The sequence below is a fragment of the Hemitrygon akajei genome, chromosome 15 (genome assembly GCF_048418815.1).
Source record: "Hemitrygon akajei chromosome 15, sHemAka1.3, whole genome shotgun sequence".
Lineage (NCBI taxonomy): Eukaryota > Metazoa > Chordata > Chondrichthyes > Myliobatiformes > Dasyatidae > Hemitrygon > Hemitrygon akajei.
In genome coordinates this window covers 60,978,856-60,993,186 of record NC_133138.1, presented here as the reverse complement: position 1 = coordinate 60,993,186, position 14,331 = coordinate 60,978,856, and the positions used below count along the sequence as shown (strand labels likewise).

General features: G+C 39.8%; 1 protein-coding gene across 1 annotated transcript in view; it reads right to left on the bottom strand.

The window, feature by feature from the left end:
• Nucleotides 1-14,331, bottom strand: part of neurl1b (neuralized E3 ubiquitin protein ligase 1B) — a 62,539-nt gene that overhangs the window by 29,925 nt on the left and 18,283 nt on the right. The window contains exon 2 of the mRNA XM_073067662.1: nucleotides 1,111-1,671. Coding sequence (XP_072923763.1) covers nucleotides 1,111-1,671 — 561 coding nt within the window. The remainder of the gene's footprint in view (nucleotides 1-1,110; nucleotides 1,672-14,331) is intronic.

Here is a 14,331-nt window from a genome sequence, read left to right as displayed (position 1 = left end):
AAAACAGCTCTCTACTGCACATCTGTAGAAGGATGTGAGTATAGATGTGCATGGTCCAGCACTCTTCAACTTTCTCAGAAAGCAGAGCTGTTGGTGAGCTTTCCTGATTGTGTGGGATGTGGTCTGAGACCATGAGAGGTTGTGCAAGATGTGCCCTCCCAGGGGTTTCCACTACTACTTTCCCCAAGTAGTAAGGCTGATCAGCACCTGTACTCGATAGCCCAGCCCTCCACACCTACACCATAACTACTTTATCATTTCCTGTCACTCACCTTATGTATACTCCTGTGCCTAGCTTGGACATACAATCAACCTATGTATATAAGCTATCTTATGTATTTATATTTATTGTGGTTTTTTTGAGCCTCATCAGTACTGGAGTAGCAATTATTCTGTTCTCCTTTACACTTGTGTACTGGAAATGACATTAAACAATCGGGAATCTTGATCTTCAATCTTATGTTTAATTGGTGGAGTGCTAATAGCAAATTTAGAAATTTGCATGTCTAACGTTTGATGGCTAAAATAAGGTGTTTCAAGCATCACATTCTGCAACAAGCCCCCAACTGTTTTTAACTGAATAATTAAGTTCTTAATTGTTGAGATGTTATTAAATCTAATCAAAATTTACACTGGACCTCTTGAGAGCAGCTCATTTAAAAATTGTGAATTTTGTGCAGTTGCTAACAACCTTTTCCTGAATTATTTCTGACAGCAGAGTTATTTAACATTGCACCATTACTGAGACACATCCTTTGACACGGTAATCTTATGACTGTTTTCTTCATGAAAGTGCATTTTGATTAGGCAGTGATGGAGACTGTAGTCTATTTGTTGATTCTTTTCTGGGACATTCATTACCAAACTACATCATGATTTGTTTTTCCACTTTCCAGATCATGGGTCCCATTCAATAAGTCACAAGCTGCACTCAATGGTTACCATGTAGAAAGGCTTAAGTAATCAGCAACTCTAGTAGCTGCAGTGTTGAAGGACTTAAGTAACTGTCCAGCTAAACTTGTTAAAGAACAGCTATGTTACCATTAGTGTTCTACCAGCTATCAGCTCCTGACTCTTTATTGGTATGATTTTGACTGATGGAATACTCACCAAGCATTTGCACTTCTTGTGTAATTCCATAAATGTCAATCAGCGCCCAGAGTGGTCCTGAAACATTAATGCCACATTGGAAGAGAACAGGGTCTTCATCATTCACAGTATAAAATACTCGTCCATGTCTGTCCACCCAGAAGGCAAGCACGTTGTCTTTCAGAGCAAATCTTTCGGGTAATGCTTTGGCCCAGTAACCAGGCCTGGTTACCAAGTCAGGACATGCATATTTTGGGATGTCTGCAGAGCTCATCAGAGAGGGATCGTGACTTGTAAACCCAAACCGTAAAGCGCCGCTCCATCCGTGAAGGACCACTGATAGTCGTAATCTCACTTTCTCGTATAGGTGGACTGGACGGTGGCTGAAGGTTACACCATTGCAGAAGCTGTTTTTCCGGGAGGCTTTTTTGAAGTGCGAGTCCAAACGAACATTTTTGCCTTTGGCCTGTGAGTGAAACCTTGGGGGCTCGGTAATGTTTGGATGTGTTCTCCGTTCATGGCTGCTAGGTGGAAGTGTGTAATACTGCCGAGCAGATCCTGAGCGGGCATGGTGCGTTGCATCTATGGGATAAAAAAAAAGTGACATATAAAAAGCAGCAGACCTTATGTCAATATGATTAATTACATTCCTTCAAGCAGGAGTACACATATTCAATAACTTCTGCAAAAGTGAACATTATAACTGGTTTATCATGAGCAAAGGTATTTGATACACACGTTTGGTTATTGCCAAAGGAAAGAGGATTTGTTTGTAAAGTTGCTTCCTTAGAATTAGTTGGGTGCAACTTGTAACCTCTTCCTGTGTAAGTTTAGCCTCATAATATTTACACAAATTTTCCTTTAGCAACTTTGTGGGATGATCAATGTACAGGAAAAAAGCTTGAAGAACAGGCAATGTAAATTTCTATTGAAAATATGAAATCTTTGCTGATAACACTGCTTGATCTGGTGCTAAGATTGCAAACAGATGATTTCAGCCAATAGAGACAGTGAGCTCCTAAGAAATCTGCTAACTTTGGCACTCACACTCACCTCCTTCAACTTAACAATCCAAGTCGATGGGTAGCGCTGTTTTAAAAAAAAACAATCTCTTCTGCCAGATGTCTCATAAAGATTGTTTTTGATGAAGACGGACAAGACAAACAAGTCAAGCGTTTACTTGAAATTACGAAACAATGTAGGTTGCTTGAACAGTAAACTGGACCTGTCTAAGCTTGTCCTGGTCCATACTGTGTGTCCATTCCCTTTGTGATCTTTACAGTAGCAACAACCTTTTGTGGCCCCACTGGATCTGTCGTGCTGGAGGCCTCCACCCCATGGCCTTACATCAGGCGGAACAAGCCACATGTGGGTGTTTGTGTGCCTGAGCCTCAGGCAACAGAAGCTGAGACCCATGATAGCTTGTTGCTGTGGAAAATACTTCACTGCTTTTAAAGCTGGCTTTGATATTCAGACCTTTAACATAGCTGAACTTGATTTAAATAAAAAACACTTAAAATGGAAACTGTGTCCCATACTTCTATATTCCGGTACATGGGTTCTGAAGGCAAAGATATGCATCAACACTGAAGGGCAGACCAATTCAGTACCAAATGCAGACACAGGAATCACTGCTGGCCACATTGTAGCTCAACATCTCTCATTACAAAATAATCCAGGCAAAACCTCTCTTATGTAATAGTTCATGACATACTTAATATACTGTTAAAGGTAGGAATATTCAATAATAATCAATGATATTGTTTAATATTTATGCAGTTTTATTTCAATACATCAAGCCTACTTTTGAAAACTCTACAGCAGATAGACTTGAAAGCATTAGAGATTTAAGGATTCTATGATGTGACTGGAAATGCTCGCAATGCTCAAGCTTAATGAAATTGATAGTTAGATAGAGAAGCAAACATGATTTTGTCAACATATTCACATATCTTTCTGATTATTATGTCCTTAGCAAAGCTATATTCTGGCTCTCTGGAGTAGCTCCTTAGTGATTACAACACAGGATATAAGAATCTTTTCAAAATAGGCACTGTCAGTGCTATTTTATTGCTGACCTCCATCGGTGGAGGTCAACCATGGATGGATGTTGTGTCCTAGCTATCCCCGTTCTTGGTGCAGCACCATCTGCGGCTGATGAGATCAATGCCAGAGTAACCATCTCTGTTGCAAAGGTCACATCCGTAAGTGAACTCAGCTCTGCTAGAGTTGCAGTGTTCCTTTCTATGGGCTTGTTTGTCTTCTGTCATTTTCAGGAATTAATCTTCATCTGACTTAATGTGTTGTTTCAGGGTGCTTTGCCATCTGGTACGGTTCAGATGCAAGTTCCTCCCAGGACTCAATGCTGATGTCTAGTGTCTGTATGTCCTGCTTGCAGACATCCCTGTAGCACATTTGTGGATGGCCAGTGGTTCTCTTGCTTGAAGCCAGCTCACCATGGAGCAGGGGTTCCCAACCTGAGGTCCATGCACCCTTCTGTTAATGGTAAGGCTCCATGGCATAAAAAAGGTTGGGAACCCCTGTCATAGAGGCTGTCTTTTTGGATGCGGCCATCCTGCATGCAGCAGACATGGCCCTTACACTGCCTGAGCAGGATATACACGCTAGGGAGGTTGGCACACAAGAGAACCTCAGCATTGGGTCCTCTATCTCTCCAGGAGATGCCCAAGATACGATGAAGGCACCTTAAATGGAAGGTGTTGAGCCTTCTCTCCTGCTTATCATATGTTGGCCAGGTCTTGCTGCAGTGTTCTGGTGCCACAAGTGTTGTACACTGTCACCTTTGTCTTGACTGGGAGTTTGGAGTTCTCCTAGACTTGTGTGGTGAGACAAGCAAGAGCTGTGGCAGCCTTCGTGATGAGCCTGTCATCCAAGGAGAGGTTGTCACTGATAATGAACTCCAAGTATGTGAACTGAAGAACACCATCCAGTTTACAGTTACCAGTGGTAATGACTGGTGGTGTCTCCACGTCTCGTTCCACGATGTTTGTCTTCAGGCTGATAGATAGACTAAATCCCTTGCAGGCCTGGGAGCAGTGATCCATCAGGCTCTGGAGGTGCCGCAGAGTGTGGGTTGCAACAGCGCACCATCAGCAAACAGCATTTCTCTGATCGTACAGTCATGCACTTTGGTTTTGGCTCTTAAGCAGACGAGGTTAAATATCTGCTCTCGTGTGGAGGTAGATCCCTCCTGTTACAATGTCAAATGTGTGGCTCAGAAGAAAGGCAAAGAAGATCCTGAAGAGCGTTGGGGCAAAAACACAGCCTTGTTTAATGACACTGCTTATATGAAAGGGCTCCGAAGAGCTGCTGCTGTACTGCACAGTCCTCTTCATGTTGCTGTGGAAGGAACTGTAGTTTTGGTGAGCAGCCTACCTTAGAGAGGGTCTGAAACATCCCTTTGCTGCTGACCAAGTCAAATGCCTTGGTGAGAACAATAAATGTAAGCTGGAGGGGCTTCTTTTCTTCTCTGCACTATTCCTGGAGTTGGCAGAGAGAAAAAAATCATATCCACAGTTGACCTCCCAGCACGCTAGCCTCTCAGTGACTTTGCATAGATATGGTCACCCAACCATTAGATCAGCCATTAATCTTTGGTATACAGTGGATTCTGGTTAGTTGTGACACATCAGGCCCAGTATATTTTGGCCTACTTAAGCAGCTGCTCCAAGTAGCCAAAGTTTTATGGAAATAGTTAAATAAGGTATGAAATTGACAAACTGCATAATAAATTATGTATTTAAATAAAATACAGAACAAATTAGAGCACTACCAATACTTCTACAGTTCTATAAAACTGTGTATTAGTTCCTAATAGTTATTGATGGAGGAAATCATCCAATGTAAGTTACTGCAGAAGACTGCTGAGAAAATTGGCTCTGAAGAAAGGAGATTGACTGTATTTTAAAATCTCATTTGCATAGAAATCAGACCATTTTGTGGCAAGGAGGAATGTGGAGTTGGTGATGTGGTTAGATTAGTAGACCTATGGATTGCATTGAGGCATTCAAGTTTCAGCATAATGCTGTGGGGCATCTCTGTGGATTGAGTAAAGGGTCTGGAGCAGTACTGGATAAGTAAAGGAGGTCTATTTATGTCAAATTCCTGGCAGGGACCTCCTGAGTCATGACTCCTTTAGGTCATGCTGATACTGGCTCCCGTATGTGTGGTCCATGCACATGGTGCAGACACAGTTCAGAGAAATATGGCCATGCAGTACAATTTCTCAGCAATAACATTTATGTACTTTTCAAGTTATAATGGTAGCAGAAGTCAAAATACTAGGGGTGTAGTAAATAAAATACTAACAAGAAATACAATAAATATACAATAAGCTGGTAGATGCATGGAGATAAAAGAGTAAATCATTTGGCACTTCATGTGTAAGTTGATAAATTAGCCAGAAACATAGAACATAGAGCAGTACAGCACAGGGAAAGGTTACTCAGCCCATGGTGTTGTGCCGAGCTAACTAAACCAGTAATGAAATGTCAATCTAAAGTAGTACTTTCCACCTACACAGTGACCATACCCCTCCATTCTTCGCACATTCATGTGGATATCTAAGAGCCTCTATTGTACTTCACTCCACCCCATCCCTGGCAGCACAGTCAAGGAATCTACCACTCTCTGTGTAACAAACTTATCCCTCTAGATCTCCTTTGAACTTTCCCTTTGGCACCTCAAATAACCTTCTATCAGGTCCATTGAATGTCCACCGCACCAGGAAGAAAAAACATCTCAAGTTTGTCCAACGTCTCTTTATAGCACATCTAATCCCGGCAACATCCTAGTTAACGTCCTCTGCATTCTTTCTAAAGCCTTCACATCCTTCCAACACAGGGTGACCAGAAATGAATAAAATACTCCAGATGCAGTCTAACCAGAGTTTATAAAGTTACATTATTACTTACTGATCTTTGAAATCAATGTCTTGACTAATAAAGGCAAGCATACCAGATGTTTTCTTTACCTCTCTATCAATTTGTGCAGCCGCTTTCAGGAAGTTTTGCATCTGGGCCCCAAGATTGCTTTGTACAGAAACACTGATAAGGATCTTGCCATTAACCCCTGAATTGCAACACTTCAAACTTTGCTGAATTGAACTCCATCTGCTATTTCTCTGCCCATATCTGCAATTGATCTATTTCCAATTGTATACTCTGGTAATCTTCTACACTATCCATACCACCAATCTTTGTACTGTCTGAAAACTTACTAACCCACAAATAGCAGAGGTCTCAATATCGAACACCAGTAGTCACGAATTTCCAACCAGAATAAGTCCCTCAACAACTACGCTCTGTCTTCTATGGGTAAGCCAATTCTGAATCCAAGTCACAATGAATCTCATACAGACCTTGCCAAGTGACCAATCTCGTTAAAGACTTCAAAGTCTTGATGTCAGGTACTGACTGACAAATACAAGAGTAGCAACCATTCTGACCAGAGAAATTAGTACATGGTTTGAATTTGCACATGGAGAGCAGAAGTCCCTAGTGAAATTATGTATTAATATCCTGCCAATGGTCAGATAGACATTCAATATTATCATGGTTGATCTATGCTGGCCTTAATTCCTCTAGGCAAACAAACAACAACGTGGTTGACTATCAAGTTCCCTCTGAAATAAGTAGTCTAGCATCTCGTTCAGTTCTATTCAAACTATGCTGTTAAAGCAGAATAAAAATGAAAACAGAAAACGTTGAGAAGCACAGAGCAACTCGGGAAGTCATGTAGCAACTATGGAGGGAAATAAACAGTTGACGTTTCAGGCCAAAACCTTTCTCCACATATGCAGAATCTCTTATGCCTCTGTAAACCTGTAAGCAACCTGATGTCAAACTGACTATTAAATTCTGATATAAAAAGTGACATGTCTATCGGCAGACTGTATCTAAAGCGGAAGAACTGATACAATGATGGGTCAAACAGAAACTCAGCATATTTGTCCTCATTTATTTAACCTTTCCACGTCTCCAAAGTCTTTCCATATGGCTTTGTACTATCATCAAACTTAGATATATTCAGCATGATCCTCTCATCAGTATCACAGCTATTGCTCATGAACAATTGGCAGTTCAGACTAAATCTCTATAGCACCTCATTGATTATATAGGCATCTGTTAGTCTCGTGAGACCATGGATTTGCGCCTTGGAAAGTTTCCAGGGCGCAGGCCTGGACAGGGTTGTATGGGAGACCGGCAGTTGCCCAAGCTGTAAGCCTTCCCCTCTCCACACCACCGATGTTGTCACAAGCAGCTTGGCACTGGTGTCGTTGCAGAGCAATGTGTGGTTAAGTGCCTTGCTCAAGGACACAACACACTACCTCAGCTGAGGCTCGAACCAGTGACCTTCAGATCACTAGACCGATGCCTTATCCACTAGGACACGCGCCAACACCTCCCCCCCCCCATTGATTAAAGCCTCCTAAACAGTAAATGACATGTCTATTCATACTCTCTACTTGCCCCATTCACACGTTGGCTTATCTCATGAACTTTAACTTTTTGTTAAAATAATTTCTTGTGTAGTTTCTGTAAAAATAACATGAATTGACATTTCCTGCTTAAGTTTTTTCCAACTTAAAAAACAACAGATTTGTCAAATATGAGTTATTTTTCATAAATCCATGTTAATTCTGCCTTTCCTATCATTACCTTTAACATGCCCTGCAGTGACTTCCTTAATTCCTTGAATCATTTATCCAATTGATGATGTTAGATTAACTGGTCTACAGTATCCTTTCTTTCCTTTTTTAAGATAACTTTTAACACCTAACCTCTGTGAACTGTACATTTACCATTTCCAAAGCCACCTCCTACAATTTCATTAATTTCTCCAATGTCTTGTTTTTTTAACATGTAATAATGTCTTATTGTTCTTCATATACTCTAGACTGATAATTCTTTACCATTTCTTGGAAGTTCACCATAGCTTCTTCCATGAAAAACAACAAATAACAGTTTCATTGTATAATTTCTTCTGTCTCTGTACACAAGAGACCCTCATTAAATTCAACTAATCCTTTCTTTTCATTATAATATTGGATGGATTTACAGTTTGTTTTTGCTTCTCCTTCTTTCAACATTTTGTGATGCAGGTAATCAGGTCTTGAAAAACTACTGAATATCAATCTAAAGAGCAAACACGAGGAAATCTGCAGATGCTGGAAATTCAAACAACAACACACACAAAATGCTGGTAATGTTGACAGCGCTTCTCCCTATAGATGCTGCCTGGCCTGCTGTGTTCTACCAGCAATTTGTGTGTGTTATTGTTTGAATATCAATCTCATCAGTTTCTTCAATTCTGTGTTTGCATTCGTGATCATTTCTTTCAGGCCCTTGTTGAACCAAGACTTCTTGTTTTCTACTCTTTCTGGGAGATTTCCTATGCATTCATCTGTGACAACAGATATAGCTATTTTTGAAATATTTGGCATCCATCAGCAGAATAATAAATCAGTTATTAAGTTTTCATGTCATGTTGTAAGAAAATTTCTCTAATCTATTTCATTTTTAAGCATTCAAAATGAGACTGTAACCTGCACTTTTAGAGCAATGGTCGCCATGACCACAAAAACCTGTTTTTAGCCAATGCAATATAACATATATTGAAAAAGATATATAGACTGAACTGAATTTCTAAATTTTTATTAAAACCTGACTTGCAGTTAAATCAGTTTATCTCTCTGAGTTTGGAATAAGAATATTTAATATGATTATCTGTAATATTAATGGTTTTGATATTTTAAATCTGGCTGTACGTAGGAAATGGAAATCAAAACAAAACTAAACCTGTCACATGTACATCTATCAAATACATTACAGGAGAATTTATACATCTATTCATACATAATCAGTCCTTGAGGAAAATGACACAAGTATTTATTTGCTACTAACTACATAATTACTTTAATTTAGTCGACTTTTAATGGGAATAATGAGATTTTTAAAAACTACAGGAAAGCTAAATGACAAATAAATGGCATCCACTGAGCTAGTGCAAGTATCAATAATAACTTATTTAGTACAAAAGATACTAGTGCTTTTAGTGTGTATGTGTTAACATCTGTCGGCAATCTCTGCCACGAGTGGGGTTTCTTTCCCCAGAATTGTTCAACTTGCATTTGCCTTCATTTGCAAAATACAAATATGACATCCATCTACTTCACTGCAAACAAACCAGCCAGTTCAGTAAGGCAGCTGTAGTCCAAACAATTAGGCATATTGTTCTCAACAGAGCTACCAGAATGCACACAAACAGTGCTTTGCCCTCACAAGAGTCCAGCTGAGAATGGACAAGATTTGAGCAGCATTATCTCAGAACGATGAAAATAACTGACCCCCTTCAGTTGGCTAGTCAGTGTACAGAATATATGCTTTGTAATGGAGTTGGGAAGTTAACAGAATCATTGTCTAACAGCATTTTTGTAATTGTTTTGATTCCATTAAAAATTCTACCCAGGGAAAACAAATGGTGACCTATGTGCACTTCATTAGACAGCTCTATGTAAGGAACATAACCTGATTGTTAGTTTTCACTCTGCCATACTTCACCGTAGATTTAAAATAGACCTATTGTCAGAGGTTAGATTGGGTGGGGAGATACTTGCGATTTACAATGATGTATTCACAATACAAGCAGATTTCAGGAGCTCTCAAGAGTTGGTAAATCCTGATAATAATATTTAGCTAGAAGTTTTAAGAGCTGAAACTACTTTGTAAAACAAGTTTTATACAACTGACAGATATTATCTAATTACAAAAATGATTCAGGCCTACAGGAAAAAGTTCTCCATAAATGAATACTTTTCATAATGCATTCATTTGTTGATCTTCCTCCTAGTTGAAGAAAAAACACTTTATTTTCATAAATTATGCTTCACATTCATTTTAATAGTACAGAACTTTTCACTAATGATAAAGAAAGCTTAACTACAATAATAAAAGGGTCAATTTCTTTCACAGTATTGCTCTGGTCACATTATTTTGATCTAACTAATTTTTAATGCTGACATTAATTTCTGCCTGGAAAAATACAATGATATACTTCAAAGTAATGTTTCTGTTTGCAGCCAAGCTTAGGCATGAAGAACATTGCAGCTGTCCCTTCCCATTAACAGGTTCACTCAGTTTTCTTGATAACGCATGGTGCAGTGACGAAAGTGCTAAATTACAACTTCATTTGGAGAGCATTCACTGCATTAAACTGATCTAAGTGAAAAAAGTGATAGACAATCTAATGGATTACCAACTATGATTACATTTAACAATTTAATAGAAAGAACTTATGCACAAAGTTCCAAGCATACTCTGGGCAGAATACTGTAAGATTCTACATTAAATAGCATGGGTTGTGTGTGCACATTTCCTGATATGCTGTGTCTTGGGTAGGAGTGTGGAGGCCGAAAATCTAAGTCACCAATATAGAATCTGCAAGCATAAACAGGAGCACTACTGATTCTGCCGGGGGCTTACTATCCTAAAGCTGTACTGTAACGGAACTAATTTGCAGATCATATAAAATGACTATGACTTTGGTTTGATCTTAAGAAAAATTGCTGTTAATTCATATTGTTTTGTTGGTAAATCAGACAGAGCCAGAGAATGCTGAAGTGTTTAAAAGGAAACATCTGGGTTCTAAACAGTACACACATTGTGCACATATTGTATGAGATGTCTTTGGAGCAAAGTTTTTTTTGCATCCTTAATGTTGTGGTCAATTAATAAAATGCAAAATAGCAAAAATGAATGTTATTGAGTAAAACTGTAAGAGATGGTGTTGTAATATCTCACATGTTTTTTACTTAGTGAAGGCTTCCCTATTGTTACCAACTTGCAAAATGTGAGTCAGGAGACAACAGGTCTGCTCATAAGAAAGATTTTTAGAACTCATTTAAACAATTACTTTTACATCTGAAATAACAGAATCAAAAATATGTAGCTTAACATCCAGGATTATAATGTTTAGCTTATAAAAATGGTAATATATTGCTGCTTTATCTCATAACTTTATAAATAATATTTATTAAAATCTAAATTACTGGAATACAGAGCAGATCCAATAGCATTTATTGAAACCAAGATATTTCAGATCAATTGTTTTTCAAAAGAACATTTTTCTGGAAGTGGACATCACTGACATGACCAGTATTTTGTCCATCCTTCCTGGTCCTAAATAGAAGGACAAAGAACACAAGAGTCAACAACATTTCTGTGGGTTTGTAGAGTAGGAATGGCAGATTTTCTCTCCTGAAGGATTGTGCTGAACCCTATGAGTTTTTCTGACAATCCATTGAGCTTTGTGGTCAACAGTGCCATGACAGATTGTTTCTTTTAATACAAAGAAAGCACTGGAGGAACTCAGCAGGTCAGGCAGCCACTATGGAAAAGATTAAACAGTTGACGTTTCAAGCTGAGACCCATAAACGGGACTTCCCGGTGGCCAAATATTTTAATTCTGATTCCCACTCCCATTCTGGCATGTCGATCTATGGCCTCCTCTTGTGCCGAGGTGAAGCCACCCTCAGGGTGGAGGAATATACCTCCAACTTGGTGGTATGATTATCAATTTTTCCTTCCAGTGAACAGATTCCCCTCCCCCAGTACCCCAACCTTCCTCTATTCTCCACTCTGACCTTTCATTTGTTCTGACTGCCTATTACTTCCACCTGAGTCCCCCACCCCTTTCTCCTGCTGTCCACTCTCCTCTCTTATCAGATTCTTTCTCCTTCAACCCTTGACCTTTCCCACTCACCTGGCTTCACCTATCACCTTCCAGCCAACCTCTTTCCCCTCTCCCCACCTTTTTAATCTGGCATCTTCCCCCTTCCTTCTCAATCCTGAAGAAAGGTCTCAGCCCAAAATGTCGACTGTTTGCTCTTTTCCATAGTTGCTACCTGCTGAGTTCATCCAGCATTCCATGTGTGTTGCTTTGGATTTCCAGCATCTGCAGACTTTCTTGTGTTAGTATTTCTTATAACATTCCAGATCAGTAACAGAATTAAATTCCAAGCTGAATGAGGGCTGGAGTTCCAGTATTAATAGTCTAAGAGCAATGGACTTCTAGGCTGATTATCTAACTACATCACCACCACTGTACCCAAGCCACCAACATCATGGGTGACGAGGGGGATGAAAGTCATTGAGCTCTACTTCCAAATTGTTTTCCCTCACCAGATCTACTGAATGTACCTGGCCACTTCTATTATCATCTCAGATTCTTGGTTTCCTCATTGGTTTGTGAAATCATGCTATTATCTTTGTCATTTGTCTATTTCAAACAATAATGTCATGAAACCATGCATATAAGTGTAGTTCTGTCTGTTCTTGCCTTGACTGAGTAAAATGCATTAAACAGTACAAATAGATAATATATTATAGTAAAAGGTCATAGGAAAGATATGTCTCTATTTATTTAAATACATGAGTATTTTCACAGTTCCATCCTCAACATCTTAAAAAATATAAAATATTTTATGAGAAAAGGCATATTAATCTCTTGTAAATTTGATTATTTGATCGTTCAAGTATTGTCATAAATGTTACCTTAAATGTTCTGTTATCATCCACTCTATAAAGTAATCTAAAAGCCCTACAGTGAAGCAAGATATTGGTTAGAGATCAGACTAATCTCCTATGATTAGTTTAAACACAAGCCTTTGTGTCATATTAAAGCTCTAAGCTATTTACATTTTAATCTGTTTTTCAGTTTCCCTTTACTAAATGAGGACAATGCCAAATTATCCCTTCCAAAATATATAGACAAACATTCATTGTTTTCTGATTTATTTTACTGCTGTATGTTAGCTCGCCTTCCATTGGCTAAGCATCTCAATCTCCATCAACGGGGACTGTACAGCCCAGTTAACAGAGATCTTCAACATCTCTCGGAAACAATCGACTGTTCCCTCAGGCTTTAAGATGGCCAGCATCATTCTGGTGACCAAGAGGGTGACAGTAACCTGCCTCAATGACTGCCATCTAGTGGCACTGACCTCAACAGTAACTGCAGTGCTTTGATCTGCTGGACGTGGATCACATTAGATCCCATTTTTCTGCTACATTAGACCCTTTCCAGTTTGTTTATCCACTCAAATCTGTTCATTTATGATGCCAAAGCCTCTCCACTTACTCTGTCCTGTCCCACCTGAAAAATGGTACTTCATATGCCAGGATGCTGTTACTGACTTCAGCTCCGCATTCAATACATTCACCCCTCAGAAGCTGGTGGGTAAACTGTCCTTCCTCATTGGGTCTCAACACCTCTCTGTGTAACTGGATCCTGGAATTCTTGACAGAAAGGCCACAGTTAGTCCACACTGGCAGAAACATCTCTAGCTCCATCACACTGAGCACTGCTGTTCCCCAAGACTGCATGCTCAGCTTGCTGCTGACGCATGACTGCATTGCTCGATCCAGTTCAAGATGAATCATCAATAGTAGTTGGCTTCATCAACAACGATGATGAGATGGTGTACAGTGAGGTGGTAGAGCAGCAGGTAGAATGGTCACAATAACTTGAGTCTCAATATGGACAAGACCAAAGAGATGATTGTGGACTTTACCAAGGTGCAGGCTGATCACTCATCACTGCATGAACACAACTCCTCCATGGAGAGAGTTATGACATCAAGCTTCTGGGTGTGCACATAATGGACAATTTCAGCTGGTTCCTCAACACCACCTTTTTGATAAAAAAGCGCAGGAGTGTTTCCACATCCCAAGGAGATTGAGGCAAGAAAGGAACACTAACCCCCCCCCCACCCAAACCAACAGGAGCACCGTCAAGAGTATCCTGACCAGCTGCATCACCATCTGGTGCGGTTCCTGAAAGGCATCTGACTGTGTAACTCAACTATGGATTGGGAGGACTGCTGAGAGCAACATCAGGGACTCTCTTTCACCCATTAGAGATACTTTTCAAGAGCGCTGTGCACGCAGGGCCCTTAGCATTGTCAGTGATCTCTCCCATCTGTCCAACAATCTCTTTGAACCCCCTCCCATCAGGTAGGAGGTACCACAGTATTAAGACAAGAACTGTTAGGATGGGAAACAGGCTGTAAGACTACTGAACTCCCTGCCACCACACAGGGCTCAATACATATGTGTTGTGTTGGCACGTGGCCAAATGGTTAAGGTGTTCGTCTAGTGACCTGAAGGTCGCTAGTTTGAGCCTTGGCTGAGCTGCATGTGTGTCCTTGAGCAAGGCACTTAA